Source organism: Pyxicephalus adspersus, chromosome 4, assembly GCF_032062135.1.
Source record: "Pyxicephalus adspersus chromosome 4, UCB_Pads_2.0, whole genome shotgun sequence".
Classification (NCBI taxonomy): Eukaryota; Metazoa; Chordata; class Amphibia; order Anura; family Pyxicephalidae; genus Pyxicephalus; species Pyxicephalus adspersus.
The window spans coordinates 106,988,328-107,007,262 of NC_092861.1; the positions used below are offsets into that span (position 1 = coordinate 106,988,328).

Sequence of the window (18,935 nt, forward strand, 5' to 3'; positions counted from 1 at the left end):
CAGTATCAATATTTGGCAGTACAGGAAAGCGTTAACAGAAAGCTTTTTTTTTTTTTTTATATATATTGAGCCTAGTTAGAAACACATCAGTGTAGCAACATGATTGTGCATGTGCACATCCTGGCCACAGCTGTGTTGCATAGAGCTGAGGGAAGAAGTGATTGCTGAAAATTATGTGTTTTTGACATAATATGCGGAAGCGGTGTGCTTCACTGCTCAAATCCCAAATCCATTCATCAGGAACAATCATTAATATGGGTTGGCTGTAGTTTGCAATTCAAACTGTCTTAAGTGCTCATTTATGTTTTATCTCCTGTTGCTTTAAAAGTATTACTTTATATTTATAATCCACCTGTTTTAGGTGCTCATTTATGCTTAATCTTACTTTCTTAGATCCAGATGCTTTAAAAGCATTACTTTATAATTAAAATCCACCTATAAGGCTCTGGTCAGCACCAGTCCCCAAATCTAACACCGCAGTCCTCACCTTTAGTAAGCCCCCACTCAGCCTCGGGAGACTGGTTGCGTATCCCAGCACTCAATTGCCCCTTGGACTTAATACACAAGGGATGGTGTCTGGAAATGGGCTGGCAGCAAGCCAGGAACCCACAGATAGCAGTACCAAAATTCCAACAGTGCCAAGTCCAGAATACAGAGCAAAGGTCATACACAGAATATCTGTCCACCAAACGAAGTACACAAAGACAAAACACAAGCAGAGTCGAGGTCACTGGCAAAGGTCAGTCCAGGCAGCATAAACTGGCAATGTCAGAAAAAGGCAAGGGTAGCAACAGTAAATCAGATGATACATCTCCAGCACAAATTAGCCCAGATAACACTACAACAAGCACTGATGACTGAGAGCAGAGAGGCTATAAAGTCCCAGCAGTCAATAGCAGTGCAGGACTGAAACAGGAGCTGATCAGCCTCTAGAATCCCCCTTCAGCTGTGCACAGCCTAACAAGGGATGCTGGGGATGCCAAAAATCCATCAGGCTGCACATCTAGAGGGAAGCAAGGGCTGCTGGTATTCCAAGTTCTCCTGGCTGCCGCAATTGACATTGCTGGACAGAACAGACAGTGTTTATTACCACAATGGTGCACAGCACAGAGTAGCCGGACAGATGAGCATTTCCTAACATCAGCTGTCTGTTGCTTTAAAAGCATTATTTATATTCAAAATTCACCTGATTATTTGGATTGGCAAATAATTTTATTACACGGATTGCTTGCCCCCTAATGTGTGAACAATTTTCATTTGTTTTAACATATTTGTAAATTTGGTGCTAGAAATGATCTTTAATGAAGGAGCTGTTGTGCTGTACTGGGCTGTCCACGTAAACATTACAAGTAAGGCCTTTCTTGTCCTTAAAATTTTACACTCTATTCGACTTGACAGTGAATTTGTTTTACTTGGTAGGAAGACAGTAATAAAGAGAGTTTCATTAAAATCAATACCTTACTCAGGAACTTATTTCAATATTTTTTGCTCTCAGGAAATTGGATTGGTTATGTTCCTGTTCTGGTAATTGCCTTTAATACTAAAAATTAAGTATATAACACCTTGTTGTTTTGACTTTTTGCAGATTTAATAGCTGCTTCAGAAAGTTGTTCTATTATCTTTATCTGAGAGATTTTGAATATGTTATACAAAAGCAACCTTAGGCTGACTACATTTAGTGATGGAAAGATAAATCTCTTATGATTTTTTTTATCTCAATGTGATACAGTGATATCCCACTACTTATAAATCCTAAAGTTAGCATAAGACATTGTTTGTTACATGTGCAATGAAGTTAATTTACTAAAGGAGTTTAGACTGTTCAGTTAGCAAAATTACTTATATAGTTTCTGTACATGATATTTTATAATAAATGAGGTGAAACTCTATTAACCATCCTCTCTTGTGCAAGATTTTTTTTTTTGTTTACTTGCATGTAATTGGTATTCAGAGTGAATATTAAAGTGAGATAAAAGGAAATACCTATATTCTTTTTTGATGATGTGACCACAACAAATAGAATTCTGGAATTCTTCTCAGATTGCAAAACTAGGTTTGGTGACAATCCCTATTGAATGTACAGCGCTGCGTAATATATTGACCCTATATAAATCCTGTTGGTTATTATTATTAATATTAATACTATTAATAATTACAGGGGATAAAAGGGTTGCTTAGATTGTATGGTAGATTGCAGCCTTCTGACAGCCACAAAAGTTTGTAATATGCTATTATGTCTGTTATGTATTTATTAACCTCCCTAGAGGTAACCCTGAGTGTGACTCGTGGTTGAAAAAAGTTGCTAAAAGCAGTAACCCTGAGTCACACTCGGGGTATGTAAACCTATGGAAGGTAAGTAAATACAGAGCTTACCTAAACCACCGGCATCACGCGCCATCAATCGGCTCGATCTCCGTCTTCTTTCTTCTTCCTCTGGCCAGCTTCTGCACTCGATGAGTCACCGGGGAAATCCCGGTGATGTTGGTGCGTGTGTATGTTGCGAGCAAGACGGGGAGGGAGATTCAAAATCTACTTGTATTGCTTTCATTACAAAATAACTGTATTGAATGCAATACATTGGATTTATATGTATAAAATCAGTACATTGTTTTCAACAACATTTTTTTACAGTATATATAATAGTATGAGTATAATATGTATTTTTTTTATTTTAAATTTAAAAAAAATCTTTTTTTTTAAATATATAGATTTTTAATTTTTATTTATTCAATTTATTGTTAATATATTTTCATGAAAAACAATGTACCACTTTTAGACATATAAAGCCAGAAAGAAATTAACTGCTAGAGAGGTTAAAAATCAATAAAACAAACTGTAGAATGTTTTTAAAAAAAATAAATACAATAAAAAAACACCCTTAGGCTTAGTCTACATGAACTGTTTCCCCAGCGTTTAACCTAAAGCTTTTAAATCCCATGTTTGAAAAACCCATGCATTCCAATGGGCTAATCTACACCAGGATGTTTCCTTCAGGCACGTTTATGAGCTTCATCTTAAACATTGCTTGCAACGTTTAAAAAATTAAAATGCAGGCTAATTGGAGGAAAACCACCCCACCCTGGGGAATGAGTACAGGGGTACATAAAATCCCTTACTCATTCCCTGAAAGGGTTAAAATATGTGTAAAAATAGGACAAGGCTTTATTGTTAAAGTTAATAAATTATATTAAAAAAAAATGATAAGCTATATGTATTGCCCTTGTCCAGCAACAGTACTCACCAGACCCCCTTCCCCCAATCTAACACCACACTCTTCACCTTTAGCAAGTCACCACTTAGCCTGGGGAGACTGGTTCCATTTCCCAGCACACAGTTGCCCCCAGGACGCAAGGAAAGGTGTATGGGGAAGGTGTGACAAAGGAGTCCACGGATAAATCAGTACCAAAATTACCAATGAGGCAAATCCAGAATATAGAGCAAGAGGTCATACACATGTGATCTGTCCACCAGACAAGGTACAGAAGGGAAAGACACAAGAAGATTTATTATCACAGGCAAAATGTCAGCCAGGCAGCATAAACTCACAGGGTCAGAAACATGAAAGTTCAGCAACAATAAGATGAAGGTTATAAAGTCTTGGCAGCCATTCACTGCAGGATAGAGTTAGGAACTAATCTGTCTCTAAAATCCCCTTCAGCTGTTCACACCCTCACAATATGTGCTTGGGATGCCGATAAAATACATCAGGCTGCACGGCTAAATGGAAGCAGGGGCTGCTGCTATCTCTTAGTTCTCCTTGCTGCACAGAATAAACAGTGTTTGACACTACGATGGCACACAGCACGGGATCGCCGGACAAAAAAGCATCGCCCAACATTGTAATGGAAATATTGGGTCTACTTTGTTAAAGACTTCAAAAGATAGACTATCCTGGGAAAATCTGGTGATCCAGAAAATTTTAGACTATCTGGTTTAGGATTTGGTGGCTTAACTGATGACTGGATAGGAAGCGAGGAGTCACAGCTTTCAGCATCAGAACTGGCTTTGTGTATTCAAAGTGTATGTGTATACAGGCTGCAGGGATGGGAAAGAGAGGCAGCAGGGAACCCGTTGTCACTCATGGCAGGTTCCAATCACAGTAGATAGGACATATGGCAACTCACTACGCCTTTGAAGAATCCTCACTGATGGTGGATAAGTGATAACTTACATTTTCAGGCTACTGATGGTGGCCATAGATCAGGTGTATCTTTCACCCTAACACTATTGGGGTTTTATGTAAGCCAGTTCCTGGATTTGGTGGGCATTGCTAACAGGTTATTTTCAGAGTTGGTACTTTAGATGCCTGATCTGTAATTATTCCACCAGATATCATGCTGCAGCTAGGGTGGAAGCCCCTATATGGGCTTTCCACGTTCCCCAGTCAGGGTTTTCATTTTGGAGGCACGCCCCCTATTTCTCTTTTCCTTTAGTCCTTGTGGGCCTGAGTATTCCCCACATCCCTACTTCCCTCTGTGCCCCCTACCGACACCCTCTCCAGGTCTCCCCAGGACTCCTAAATGGAGCTGGTATAGGTGGTAACTTTGAATGTCCTGGATCTAAATTCACCAGAAAAATTAACAGCTCTCCTGGCTAGGTTACATTGCATGAAGGCACAGGTAGCATTTCTACAGAAAACTCACTTTAGAGAAGTTGCGATTCTTCTTTCTAATACCTTGCCCTGGCGATTGCATGTGATATTTAAAGATGGGGAGGGTAGATACCTTGTTGAGTTAAAGGCCTACTTGAGGAAACCATGGTAACTTTTACTTTTGCCATGATATACATGCTCACCCACAAATCAAGATGTGTTCCTAAGGACCACTTTGGAACACTTGAAAGAGTTCAAGGAGGGACTGTTGTTGGAGGGAGACCTAATTTTAGGCAACTGCAGATTCCTCCAGGGACGCCCCCAAGAGGGGTACCCAGAGGATGGAAAAAACTTAAGCAGTGTATGCTCAGGCACCAACTGCTGGACACCTGGTGCATTCTTAACCCACAAGAAAGAGATCTTCTTCTTCCACCCACACCAGATGTATTTCCGAAATGACCACTTCTGGATCCGTCTAACTGACTTACATTGTATTTGGCAATATATTATAAGGTAAACATTTCTCTGTTATCACACTCCTGTAATCATGGAGACCATGCTGGCCTACGAGCCCTCAAAATTTGTACACACACACACACCAGTCCAGTTAAAATAGTACTAATGAAAATGCATATGTATTTGTATACATTTAAATGTATTTTGACTTACACACACAAGTGAAATCACTAAATGTTCCCTAATACAAGTATTATAACATGCCTATATTACTTTTCTAAAATATTTGATTTCTCTAAAGTCAAACTAGAATTAAATTTTTATCAGGTCACAAAAGTTTGTTCACATATTTTTTTACACTCATACTATTGTGTGATGACATATTTGAAAGTGCTACTTGGGGAAGTGTAAGAAGCAAAATGCAATGGGAATATACTGGGGATATATCTAGCTAAGCGTATTCCCAAATATTGTAGACCCTTGGGGGTCCACGTAAATGAGTAGAACTGCTCTAGTAGTTCTAATAGTGCCTGAGTAGCACTATTGGTAGAGATACATTCATTGCCTCCGATTTAGCATAAATAATTTTAAAATAGATAGATAACCATAGATATCCAGTTCCTTCATCAAGTTTGGTAGGGACATAGGGACACAATGGGGTTTAGTGACTGTGAACATGAGATTATTGGAAAAAATGCAAATCTTATGTGACCTGACCCCACTCTACAGGCCTGTGATGTCAGGGTTAGATCTGATTGCTCTGAGCAATGGTTTCAGTAGCAAGATATAGATAAGAGGGGACAGTGGGCACCCTTGTCTTGTTCCAATACAGGAAAGTATTCTGTCAATAAAATGCGTGTACACTCGACGCGCGTATGTACGCGCTGGTCAGCAAGCTCTATTAGCGCAAGTTGGGCCTCAGTTCTAGTGAACTGGACTGCCAGTTTCCTGCAAAGATCTCGAATACGCCAATTAAGGTGATTAATTTTCAGCTGCGCGATTCAGGAGTAGATGTTAAACTCAATGGTGAGGTGATAGCAATTGATTAGCGCACACCTGTTCCCTGTTCTGTGCACATCTCCTTGCTGTCCAAACTGGTTGTGAATTAGTTGTCCAGCTGAGTTGCATACTCATTCTAACACACCTGATGGTGATGGAAGGAGGTCCAGGTTGCCAAGCACAACATCAAACCACATTGATTGCCAAGCTCATGTGTGTGCTTGTGACTTTTGTAGGAAAATATAGTCCGGTGGCAAAGCCGAGGTTTAGCCTGCGGAAATGTTTTTATATATGTATATTTATATATACATACATATATATTTATATACACACATATACATATATATAAAAACATATTTATCTATAAAAGCAAACAAGAACGTGTGTGTGCTTGTGACTTTTGTGGGAAAATCTAGTTCGATGGCAAAGCCGAGGTTGAGCTTGCGGAATGTCGCAATATTTACCCCCAGGCGGCTCCTCCGATCAGGCCTTGTAAGCGATTAGATAGGCACCTATGTAGAGGAGCTGAACTCAGTTAACTCTTGCCTAACAGGAAAGAAATAAGTCATTTTAAAATATGCTTATTTCTTAGTGCATATAGATGTTTTAAACATTTAAACAGCACAAACTTTTTTTTTAGGGCTAAGGGTAATATATGTGCCATTAGAAAGAATGTTTTTTTAGGGGAACAGTGAGTTTAATACAAGCTCGCCAGTGTGAAACCGCCGGGGCTGCGCGTATCCATCGGTGTGATCGCTTCAGTTTATGGCTTCGGCATGAGTACGCCAGTGCCTCGGATTTGGTTGATTAATTAATTTTAAGGCTCTGAATTCCAGATGGCGAATACATGCACTCTTCAAGCTTCCGATTTAGCTTGATGCATCAGGCTCCACGCACCTGAAGGGAGGGCTGGATAACAGTGTTTTTAACAGGTATAAATATGTGAGGAGGAGATTTGAAATGTGAGGGCGGGAAGATACGTTCTTTTTTTTCCAGGTTGAGTTTCAGAGATCTGTCAGCCATCCACAAGAAGGCTGACACACAGCATGAAACCTTATCCGGGACTTAGGGAAACAAGTCAGGAGTGGACTGATAGATTTGTGTGATCTGTAGATCGTACTGTAAACCAAAGAAGGATATGAAACTGCGGAGCGAGGAGGTGTACATGGAATAAACAAAGAAACTGGTTCAAGGACTGACCCTTGGGGAACACTAACAGGGAGGAGGGTGGGAGAGGAGGAAAAAGAAACAGATAGGAAGAAAGAGCAGTGTCACGGATACCAGTGGAGTTCATGATTTGGATTATAAGGGGTTCATAACGGTAATAAAAACAGGAAATATCTAGGAGAAGGAGAGAATAGTTATAAAGAGAGGAGACTTTATCCAATGAAACAAGGCTGAAGAAGGTTAGTGATGATTTACAGGTGGAAGGGGTGGATAAGGTTGGAGTGGCATGGTCAGACATCATGTCAGATTTTAATTAATTTATCTTTAAAGGTGGAGTGAATTGTTAAAAAGAGGCATTGTGAGTTGAAAGCCTGAGAGGATATGACATTTTACTTGGTGACAGTGAGTGCAGTGTTAGGTGTTCTAGCCTAGCTTTGGCTTGAAGTCTGCACAAATGCCAGATTTCCTCTACCTAGGCTGTGCAGCACGCATAGTCTTTTGTAGACATTTGGTGTGACTGCTGTGCCAAGGTCTGGGGTTAGAAGGACGAGTGTAGTGCAAGAAGGCTGGGGCAACTTTATCAGGAGCCAAAAAAGTGTTGTTAAATTGAGTGGCAGCTTAATTAGGAGATGTAAATTTAGAAAAGTGGGGGTTAGGGATGTAAGATAGTTAGAGAAAAGGTTGTGGTTGAGGTTACAGATAACTCTCTGCCTTGACCTGGTAGCAAAGAGGGTAAGAATTAAAGAGGCTGTGGTCAGAAAGGGGAAATGTAGAGTTTTCAAGGTCTAATGTATGTCCAGAGAAGTGTGTTAGGGCAGTTTATGTTGTGTAAGTCCAGAGGAAGGGGTGATAAAGAGCATAATTGTCCGAAAATTGGGAGAATAGGCCAGGGGGGCAGTAGACAAAAGCAACTTTTAAGGGGTTGGGGATGGAAATGATGGATGGAAAGAACTTCACATGAGGTGAAAATGAGAGAGAGGGGGGTTGAAATGACCCACACCACCAATAGCTTCATTGCCAAGTCTGGGGCTATGTGTAAAGTGCAGCCCTCTATAGGAGAGCAGCAGCAGAGTCAGGGGGTAAAAGACAGGTTTCATTGAGTACCAGAAAGTTCATAGATTCAGATAGGAGAAGGTTGTGAATAGCGGTTAGCTTGTTGCATCATGTATCTGGCATTCCATAGACTGAAAGAGAAAAGGTATAAGAATTTGTGAGTTGGGTGAATGGGAATAGGGTTAGGATGAGGGTGTATCCTGGTGAAGAAGTGGGAAGTGAGAAAGAGAAAAGTTATAGGAGGGGTTGTGTTGTGTGAGATGTCACCAGCAAGAAGCTGTAGAGAAAAAGGTGCAGCAGTAGTATAGACAAAGAAAGCAGATGGATGATGGAGCAGGCATACTGAGGTTAATACTTTGGAGGGAAGAGGACCAGCAGAATACAGGGAAAATAACACATTGTAACAGATATTGGTAAATCACAGGAGCATACTAAGCAGTATGGAAACAGAAGTCCATGTGAGCTGCAGTTATAGTAGGTGTTGTAGCAAAAGTTCCAGGTGTAGGATTGCATTAATTAAAAAGTCAGAAAGGCAGCATAAATGGCTTGGTGAAAATCTCAGTTCAGGTAGTAGACAGAGGTTGTGTTGGAGTCCAGGAGCTTTCAGGATGAGGATTCATTCTATAGGCCTGAGGTGGCAGTAACAATCCTAATCCAATTTCTGGTTAAATTCTCTAAATAAATTCCAGAAGCACTTAGAATTTGGCACTTGACCAGGGTCCCATGTACCTGATGTTTCAATAGTAGTGCTTTGGGCCCTGGAAAGGCTGAACTGAATCAACAGAATTTGGGGGATCAGTTGAACCTGGGTAGGGGTGGATTCTACAGTGTGTTTGATTTTAGAAAATATATATTTGGAGTTTTATTCACCTAGCTTATTTTTTTTTTCACAGGGGCTATGTCTACTTTTTACTTTCCACTGGCTTTTGAAACATGTAGAGGAAACAAAGCTTGCAAGAGTTGGCGTGATCATGAGAACTGTTTCTTTTCTACTGTTGGCTTTTTCAACAACGAAATGGATGGTATTCCTAAGTATGAACAAGTATATTTAACATTCAGTATTTTCATTTTTTTCAAATTAAAAAGTCTAGTATAGCATACAAGGAAAACATATGCCAACTCCTTATTGCCCATATATTTATCCTACACACCTTTGTCCTAAAGTATTTTCATTTGTGTGGGAAAAAAAAATAATCCGCCCTATATTTTACAGTACAATAGTGTTAGAACAGCCATATTGCCTGGTTTAAGGAAATCCTGTTCAGGGGGAGAGCTGTGCATGTCAGGACAGCAAAGGTGGGGTGTCCCAATGATGTAAATTATCATTCATTCCATCTTCCCAGTGGGATTGGAGATAGGCCTGAAAAGAGGAAGATTTAGCCAAGTAAGCCGGAAATCTCCATTGAAAAGTTTTTTTAAAAGACTGTTGCAATTGTAATTGGAGTATTAGGGGCATGATTCGAAAGGATAAAGTTACCAATAGAAATATCCTGTATCCTCGGGAGCAGACCTTCCACCGCCAATACATAATCGATTCTAGAAAATGTAGAATGTGCTTTGGAATAACAGATATAATATTTTTCATTTGAGTGAAGGAAACGCCATAAATCTACTAAGGGAGTTTGCAAAAAAAGGCGTTTTAATTCAGATGTAGCAGGATCAGGCTGTAAATTTGTTAATTTTGACAGATCCATTGATGGATCAACAATTGTATTCAAATCATCAGCCAATATAAGGTTAGGGTAATAATTTGTCAAAATCTTTTGGCGGAGATCAGTTAAAAAAGCCGGGGAATTATTGTTTGGAGCATATACTGAGCAAAGCGTATAAGTGACGCCCGAAAACTTTACCAATACAAATAAGTATCTGCTCCCAGGATCCAGTTCAGTGGAAATAATTTTATAAGGTAAGTTTTTATTGAGTAATATCGCCACCCCTTGTGTTTCAGTTTTTAAACCGTATGGATTACATCACCAATTAATGGTGCTCTCAGCCTGACCAACTTTCCAATAAGTCTCCTGAAGAAATACTACAGAAGGGGAACATTTTTTAAGATGCATTAATACCCTCTTGCAGGGTATTCACATCACAGGACGGTGCCGGGTATTCACATCACAGGCGATCATAGGACGTGCACCTTGGTTCTTTTTATGACATTTTGGTCCTATCCGATGAGCTCTCTCAATACTGTGAGTTGTGCCAGGAGGCAAATTCAATGCCATCATCAGGGGAGTAGTAAGAAAATGAACTAGGTTATGGCCTTTATAGGGTTCTTGAATTCCTATAAAACGCAAGTTATATCTTCTATTGCAATTTTCCAAATCCTCTCATTTTGTTTCCACAGAGGTAAGTATGGTGCCTTGTGCAGCAATTTTGTTAGATTCCAGAAGATGTGGCTTCCAGGTCACTCACTCTCTGTTCCAGCTCAACAATATGTTGTGTGTTGGAGGAAATATTTGCTAGAGCACCCTCAATGGATTTTTGCAAGGAATCAAGTTTTTTATCAAAATATGGAAGCAGAATCTTGAATACTTCAGGGACTATCATTGATGAATCAGTGCAGGCAATGACTCCATGCCCTTACCTTCCCTCTCTGAATGCTTCATGGAGCGTGTAGATTGTAATAAAGAAGGAGATGGAGGGGAAGGGGAATCAGCCTTAGGTGGAGGTTTGACTTTTTGTTTGTTGGTGTGCTTGCCCATGGAGGAGGAATGTCTCCCAACGAATTTGTCCATAGCAATATAAGTAGGGTGTTATGTATATCAAAATAAGGCCACCAATGATGGACTTGCAGCTTTAGTACAATTTAAAATACTGATAAAGAGGACAAAACAAAATCATATACAACACCTTCAAGCAACAGTCTATATGGTCTCCAGGTTGTTCAATAGAAAAATGAAAGAAGAGATTCTGCTGTTTCCCTTGCCCAGTATTTCTAAAGGTTTATGGAACAGTCACTTACTTGTTCAGCACAGTTTGTTGAACCAGCTAGAGTACTATAATGAATGATGGAGCAATTCCCTGTGATGCCTGGAGCAGGATGGAGAAGAGAGTAAAAAACCGCCTCTCTAGCAGAAGATTTCCCACTTTGAATATTCTAGGGGTCTGCCAAACTGTCCAAAAATCGATATCACTGCCAATTGTTTCACTTCTGGAGCTTTCCTTGACACGACACAGACACATGACACAGACGCCTGTATACAGAGCCAGAACAGTGTACTCTGCATCCAATATGGCCTCCGCTGACCATGCAGCCTGGAAAAACAGCACCGGCTCTGGGGTGTTTGTGCGGCGTGAGAGCCGCTCACTTCAAGCTCCCATGCTGCTCAGATGCTCCCTGCAACAGCCCCCACCATCCTGAGAGATGATGGGCAACGTGTCCCTTGGATTAAGGCTGGATGAAATACCGATTACAAGGAGCTCTGTTAAAATGTGGCCGCTCTTCAGGCTCTGCCCCGGAAGTGGTATTTTTTTAACAATTTCTGTTGATTTTATTGACAATTAAACAGGGGTAAAAGTAAAAAAACAAAAAAAACTGCCTTGCCTTTTTAGCGGTGTGCACATTAAAATGCTGCTTTTCAGCGGCAGCATGCATTCAATATTTCAGGATCTGTGAAATACTCGCTTCTCTGACACACGTGGTGGTTTTTCGCTGTCACAACAGGATGTATAAGCTAGTTTGGAATAATCATATGTGCAATAGGGGAGCAATTATATTAAGATTATGTTAACATAAGATAATGGGAATTACACTTTTTGTTTTGACCCTGGGGTGAAAAGATTAATTATTTAAATTAGTCATTAAGAGGTATTGTTAAACTGCAAACTTAACATTAACCTGGGTATTATCAAAATTAACTTAATACATTTTAGGTAAATAATTTCTTTAGTATCAAACTAATTTTTTTTGTTTAGCTTTTTTAAGGAGCCTGTTAAAACTAAATTTTTGCACCCACCATCTAGACCTAGTTCCAACAAAGTGACAGTATGTCTTCCCCAAAATTCGTAATCTCTTCTGTTTTATTGTAGCATACTACAGCAATAAAGTCATAATGGTTTTCTGATGTTGGATGATGTCAAATGTTTAATTTTTATGATCTCCTTTTTACTTTATTAAGAATAGTTAATGGTGGGTGAATTGTGACAGTAAATTTTAAACATAGTGCTTCTTAGGTCTATAATCATTCTTTCTGCTTTTCTTAAACATTTTGCTGACATCAGCTTTATGACAATGTATCACAGTTTCTCAATCATGAATATTGCTGAGTTGATAATCATTCTGGCTAATAAAATAAAAATATGACCTTGTATAAAACAAACGTCTGCTATAACTAGTAACATTCGGTGAAACAATAGGCTGTACTAAACGTGGAGCCTTGTAACAGGATTATGCAAATAAACTTGCCAAACTTCTAAAAAAAGTATATAAAAAGTGTGTTTAGTGCAGCATATTAAATTAGAACTGCAAACTATGAAGTTGAAGATTTGCCACTGCAGTGAAGCAGTTGAAGTGTATTAAACGATGAGAGAGTTAATAAAGAGAATGAGGTCTGATTTATTAGCCAATGAATAATTACCTTCCTGAGTGAATATTGTGCATGCTTTAAATACTAATCATTTCAAAGACCAATGTATGTGTAAAGTACAGTATAAATATAAATCATAGTTACACATCACATTGAATCAACCAATAGAAAAATATAAAAAAACTTGCTCTACAAAACTTTAAACTCTTTGATCAAGAGGAAATCAAATCCCAATTTGCTCCAATAAGTAAAAAAAAAACCTAGAAAACAACTTTCTTTGGATCAACTATCCACATTATTTTTTTACTTAGCATAGGGGGGTGATCACATCAAACAAATATTTGGTATACACGCACACATATTAAGAGATGCAGTTAGTTGGCTGACCTAGTATACTGTACATATAGCAATACTTGTACAAATGCAAGATATTCTATTTCTTTTTCTCACTTTGTGTGTGCCTTTCTCTCTGCCTGCTTCTCTTTCTATCTCTGCATCCCTCTTATTCTGTGTGTATCTCTTTCTTTTGAAATTGTAGTTTGGCATTTTGTATTGTAGACCACGCAGATCTTTCTCCATCACAGCTTCCCCTAGTTGTACTCTCCCTATAGGATTTGATAAATGCATGTTTTCAGTCCATGAGTTATACAATATATACAATATATTTATAATATATACAGATGCTTCTCACCCTGCGAAATCAACTGCCTATCATCTGTGCACTAGTCCTGTGTCCAAAACTCTATTTAGCCCCCATAGTTCTTATAATTAGGATTACAGAGTAACCTTTATGTTCAGCAAAAGAAACAAGGCAGGGGGGACAACACTTAGTTCCTGGACACTGGCTATCCAGCAACTGGGGATTCAAAGGAAATTGCAAAAATAGTGATGCCAGTGAAAAAGGACAATAGAGTATTGACTGGCACAGGTGCATCTGCAAGCACTCGATCAGTGTTCCTTGCAGCCAGAAAAAAACAATTCCCACAATAAAAATTCCAACGCAAAGCAGGTCCCTAGTTAAAGGCTGGTGATGTAATCTAGTATTTATGCAGGGCTGTAGAAAAGTGGGGGATACAATGTCATGTGTGAATGTACTTTAGAAGGCAACCTTAAGAAAAACAAAAAACTAGATGCTTTAAATTGCATGCTTTGAAAAACCTTTCTTACTTTGAAAATACTGTTCTCCCTGTAGAACCCATTTGCAACTGATCATTTTAATTGGATTCTGAATTTATCGAAACAGACATTGTGAAACAGTGAGCTAAAAGGTTTCATATAAAATCCAGAACAGATGCAATAATAATATACAGCCTACACTTTTTGCTTTGGAAAGCACAAAACTAAATACTTATTTGCTTTCTTCTTTAGGTGGAATATTACATGCTCCAAGTGGATACACGATGGCTGTACTTCGATCTGGATCCTCTAAAATAGCACATCCAAATGAACAAGGTAATGTGTATTACTTTTTTTCCTTTGCTATATCTTATTACAAAAACAATTTGTATGAGATCTGTTTTGTTTGCCCCCAATATATCAACTGTACGACTGCTCTAGTGGCACCACACATCACATTTTGCTCCACGTTGCAAAGCTCCCCTGTTTATTTACCCTACACAAACTGTACCCCACTGTACAATCTGATTGCACATTACACAGTCATTTCCTCTATAGAAGATCCACTAAATGAATATAATATATAGTACTATGAAACAGTTCCTTCCTCATATTAGATACCTCAAACACCCCACACAACTTCTCTATCTTCTGCTTTTGTCTATTTTAGCAACTTTCAGCTCCTACCCAATTTGCGCTCCTTGGAGTGTAAAAGCTAGTCACATAGTGGTATCCCTGTCCCCCCCATTCACAGTACTGCGCTCACTGTCTTCTCTGTCACTGTCACTGTCTTTACAGACAACCATCTAGGGTAGTGCCTGTGTGTTTCATAAACAAGTTACAGGGTACTTTAAGGAATGAAGTTGTCAATATGTAGTCAAGCATTGTCCAGCAAAATATTTAATTTTAAAGACCATAGTAGGGGGCCCAGGTCAGCTACTCCTTTTGACCCTATGGCAGATAAGGCACTGAAAATAGTCCTAATAAACTGCATTTTCATAATTCATCAGTCACTAAAATAATTGACTGACTGCCATATGAATATTACATTTTAAACCTTGCTATATGATTTGCTAAGATTGATTTTGTTTGTATATTACAATTTTTGTGGGCTTGACATGCTACAATTTTGTCTGTTCAAATTTAGTTGATTAATCAAGTCTGATTGATTAAAGAAAATTACTTTTGACGAATATTATTATTAAAAAAAGTCATTTTAGAAAACCAAACTATGCTTTAAACATGTTTTCTTTTTAGTTTACCCTAAATCACCATGTTTAAAAAAAATCAAATTCAAAAGTTAACCGAGAAGGCCTAACTAATACAGAGCTGTTACTCATTTACAGTAAATTGTTATATGTCTAGGAGGTCAAAACCTTAATAGTAGAGATTGATTTAATAACTCTCAAACATGGAATAAAGAATATTTCTCATGAGTATTGCCATCATGAGCTAATTTAAACCTTATAAGCCTAAATTTAATTTTTAATTTTGCATACTAAGTATCTTCTGCAGAATTTAAGGATAGTTTAGAAAAATGTTGTGTTTTGTTCCTACTTTTTTTTACCCCGCATGTTTGTAATGGGGCTCCATTTTCGATATGGTGTTAATATCTCTATTTACATTTTGTGTGTTAATCTGACCATGTACATTTTTTATTAAATTGTATTACAAGCAGTGCTAAGTAAATTAATTTGATTTTTTTTTTAATTAGCCTGAATGTATGCTTGCAGATTTTTTCAATCACATGAAGATCAAACAGTCCATTTGTCATTATTATCTAGATTTCTAATTTTCTGATGAACATCAACTAAAAACAATTGCCTGATCTACTTAAAGCAGACCTAAATTCAAAAAACAAAATGTCAACAGTAAGTAGTACTAATTGACAAAAGAGGCATGCAATGTCTCTTTTTTTTAAGATAAAATGGCCTAAGAGGATTGCCCATCTGTCGTGGAGCTGGCAGTGAGGATGGCACTCTCTGAAAATGTCCTAAAGGGCTGCATAGCATTCTTGCCGATTATGACAAAAACTCACTACCCACCAACAACTTTAGTTCTGCTTTAACAAAAATTACAAATTAGGAAATTACTCCCTTTCTTTAACACTTGTATGTGATATGTGAGGAGCCCTATAATAGACTTTGTCATAAAAGAATAACAGAGACCTTCATTGTGGACCTCCTTTTGAGAATATTAGTTCCCTGGATATCATGCTGATTAACTGAGTTGAGTGTTTCTGGTTTACAATTATGAATATATGGAATTGAATATTGAATATTGAAGATACAGGTTGTTTGTTTTGGGTCTGTGAATAAAAGGTAATTAAATCAGAGACAGCCAGGGATTGTATTTTGAGTCCATCCCTAATTCAGATGAGTAACTGAAAAAGGATCAAATAGGAAAATAATATTGCTGTTTTTTCCATTAAAGCTGACAAAAGCCTAATGTTCAAACGAATTTTAATTTTCTTGTACACAAGTACATATCAGGCATCCTTTGACTTCTGTTTAAGTTACCAACAAGCTAATGTCCATTCTTTCACACTCTTTCCCCAGCCCTATTCTTGTTTCTAGATTTTGTCTTGTCTTGTTCCTCCACCTTAGTCTTTCCCAAGCCTTTCTTTGTTACTCCACCCATTGCTTTTTTCCTTCTGATGCATTTATTGTGTTGTATATGTCTAATCCTATAACTATTCAAACGTTCCTACAAACAAACAAGCATCAATCTAATATCTGGATTTAAACAAAGCAGACATTTTTGACACATCATTATATGTACCATCAATTTTTCAAGGCCATTATCCTTTAAGAGATTCCAAATGAAAATAGTACTGTAGAGTCAAAAGGTTATGTAGAATGGATACTTTTTGTATTTACAGGCTCAGTACATTACCCTCTAACAAAGCAGGCAGAGGATAATTGCTGTGTAAAGTAAGAGCTTCTCAGGGATATTGCCCTGCATTATTGTAAAGGTTGTAACAAATGTACAGTAAACAGGGTTGTAAGTCCATTGTCAAGGTAACAATGAGTACTCTCATTGACTGGTGTTCGTTAGTGGGTGGACCAATGGTATTGACTTTGACAAAACACTTCCAAGTCTCATACCCTAGTTACAAGTTTGTAAGTCCAGGCAGCATTCCTATGAACCTGTTACTCTACAAAGTGGGCATAAGTCTCATGAACTAAATTCCATTTGGCTTATCAGACTATTGCCTCTGTTCAGTCAAATAACCCTTCAACCCAACAGGGGTAAGTTTAAACAATGCAATTATTACCCATATGGTTATTTATGTTTAAAGATGGTGTCCAGATTTGCCCACACAACAAAACCCCACTAGTCCTGTCTACTAGCTTACCTTTTACTGCAAGGTGTCACATATCCCTTAATATAAATCGAGGCACCTATTTTACCTGAAAAAAGGAAGATTTATTAACTCAAGTATAAACCTAAGGCACAAACTACATCTGCCAATGCTAACAAAACTGCATTACTGTTAGTCATCGGTAAATAGCCCTCTGTCCTCATGTAAAGTGTTACAAACTGTTTAAGATACAGTGCCATCTAGTGAACCAAGTATAAGCCAAGATTCCTTATATATAGTATAAAATAGTTTATACTGGAATATCTACACAATTTCAGTTTGTTAGAAATTTTGTATAAAGAAACCAGAATGCAATTAAGCCTGGTAAAGAATATTACAATTAATCGGGGGAAAGATTTATTGAATTCAAATAGTTTTCTTTATGTATGCTTAACCTTGGCAGTCCAGGGCAGATTGGCTTTATTTAGAAAACAACTCAACCAGAACAATTGTTGTTCTGAACCAAGAACATTCTTGGCTGTTTAGTTGCTTAACAATAGTAATTGATTTCCACCTAGTTCCTTATTTACATGACATTACTATTGTTGTTCTCAGTAGGGGAGATTTACCCTCCCTCTTTCTGTTGGCCATTGTCACTGAAATGATCAAGATGTATACATTTCTACAGTTGCCTCCAGAAGCAATAGGACACAAACAACAAAAAATAAGCAGACATGGTTTTGGACCGTTTCCTACTCTAAATTTGGGTGCAGATATTATAAAGTACCCCTTTGGGAGGTAGATCAAATCTATTTTAGTTACATTTACACATAGCTTATTGTTTCACATCCTTTTAAAGTTTAGCTGCCTCTAAAATGTATAGTTTGTCTACATTCTTATTGTGAACCGTATCCAGAATTGCACTGCATATGCAACATGTCTTACTAGTTTTTTTGTATCAGGACCATTCTCTCTTCTTCTCTCTTTTTTGTTTACTCTTTCTCCCCAAATTCCACTATATAGCAGTGTGTCATCTGAAAACGCAGAAATTATTATTTTAATCATAAATTCTATATAGTTTGTAAACAGGTTAAACATAAAGGTCATAACACTGAACCTTGAATGAATCAAGATAAGCTGAACTTTTATGGTATGAAAGAAATGTAGGGTTTGATAAAATACTGAATACAAGAGCATGAAAACAATATTGTAGGCCTATAGCACTTGTTATATAAATTTGCCACCTGAGTGGAACCATGTCAAAAGCTTTAGTAATGCCCATATACTGTAAAAAATATTTGCTTACTTTCTTATATAAAAAGAAAATAGATTTAGTGAATCCATTCTTGCTGGATATTGTTTAAGATATTGCTTTCAGGCAGATACTTTTCTATGTGGTATTTTGTCAAGCCTTCAAACATATTTATAACTGCATAGATTTTATTTACTTTGAATATTTTTTTTAAAAAAAGGCAAAGCATTGGCCTTGAGCTAATCTATTTTACCAATCCATTCATTAAATGGCTTCTAAAATTATACAATAGCTTAGAAATAAATTCAAATATTTGAGAATGCGTGTGAGCAAGTCAGTAGGTGTACAGTTAGGTCCATAAATATTTGTACAGAGACAACGTGTTTCTAATTTTAGTTCTGTACATTACCACAATTAATTTTAAATGAAACATCTCAGATGCAGTTGAACTGCAGACTTTCAGCTTTAATT

The 18,935-nt window shown here is 37.7% G+C and overlaps 1 protein-coding gene across 1 annotated transcript in view; it reads left to right on the forward strand.

Moving 5' to 3' along the window:
- Positions 1-18,935, forward strand: part of LOC140329135 (proton-coupled folate transporter-like) — a gene marked incomplete in the record, with an annotated part of 117,237 nt that overhangs the window by 53,911 nt on the left and 44,391 nt on the right. Inside the window, 2 exon segments of the mRNA XM_072409245.1 lie at positions 9,160-9,298; positions 14,161-14,244. Of these exon segments, the coding sequence (XP_072265346.1) occupies positions 9,160-9,298; positions 14,161-14,244 (223 nt within the window).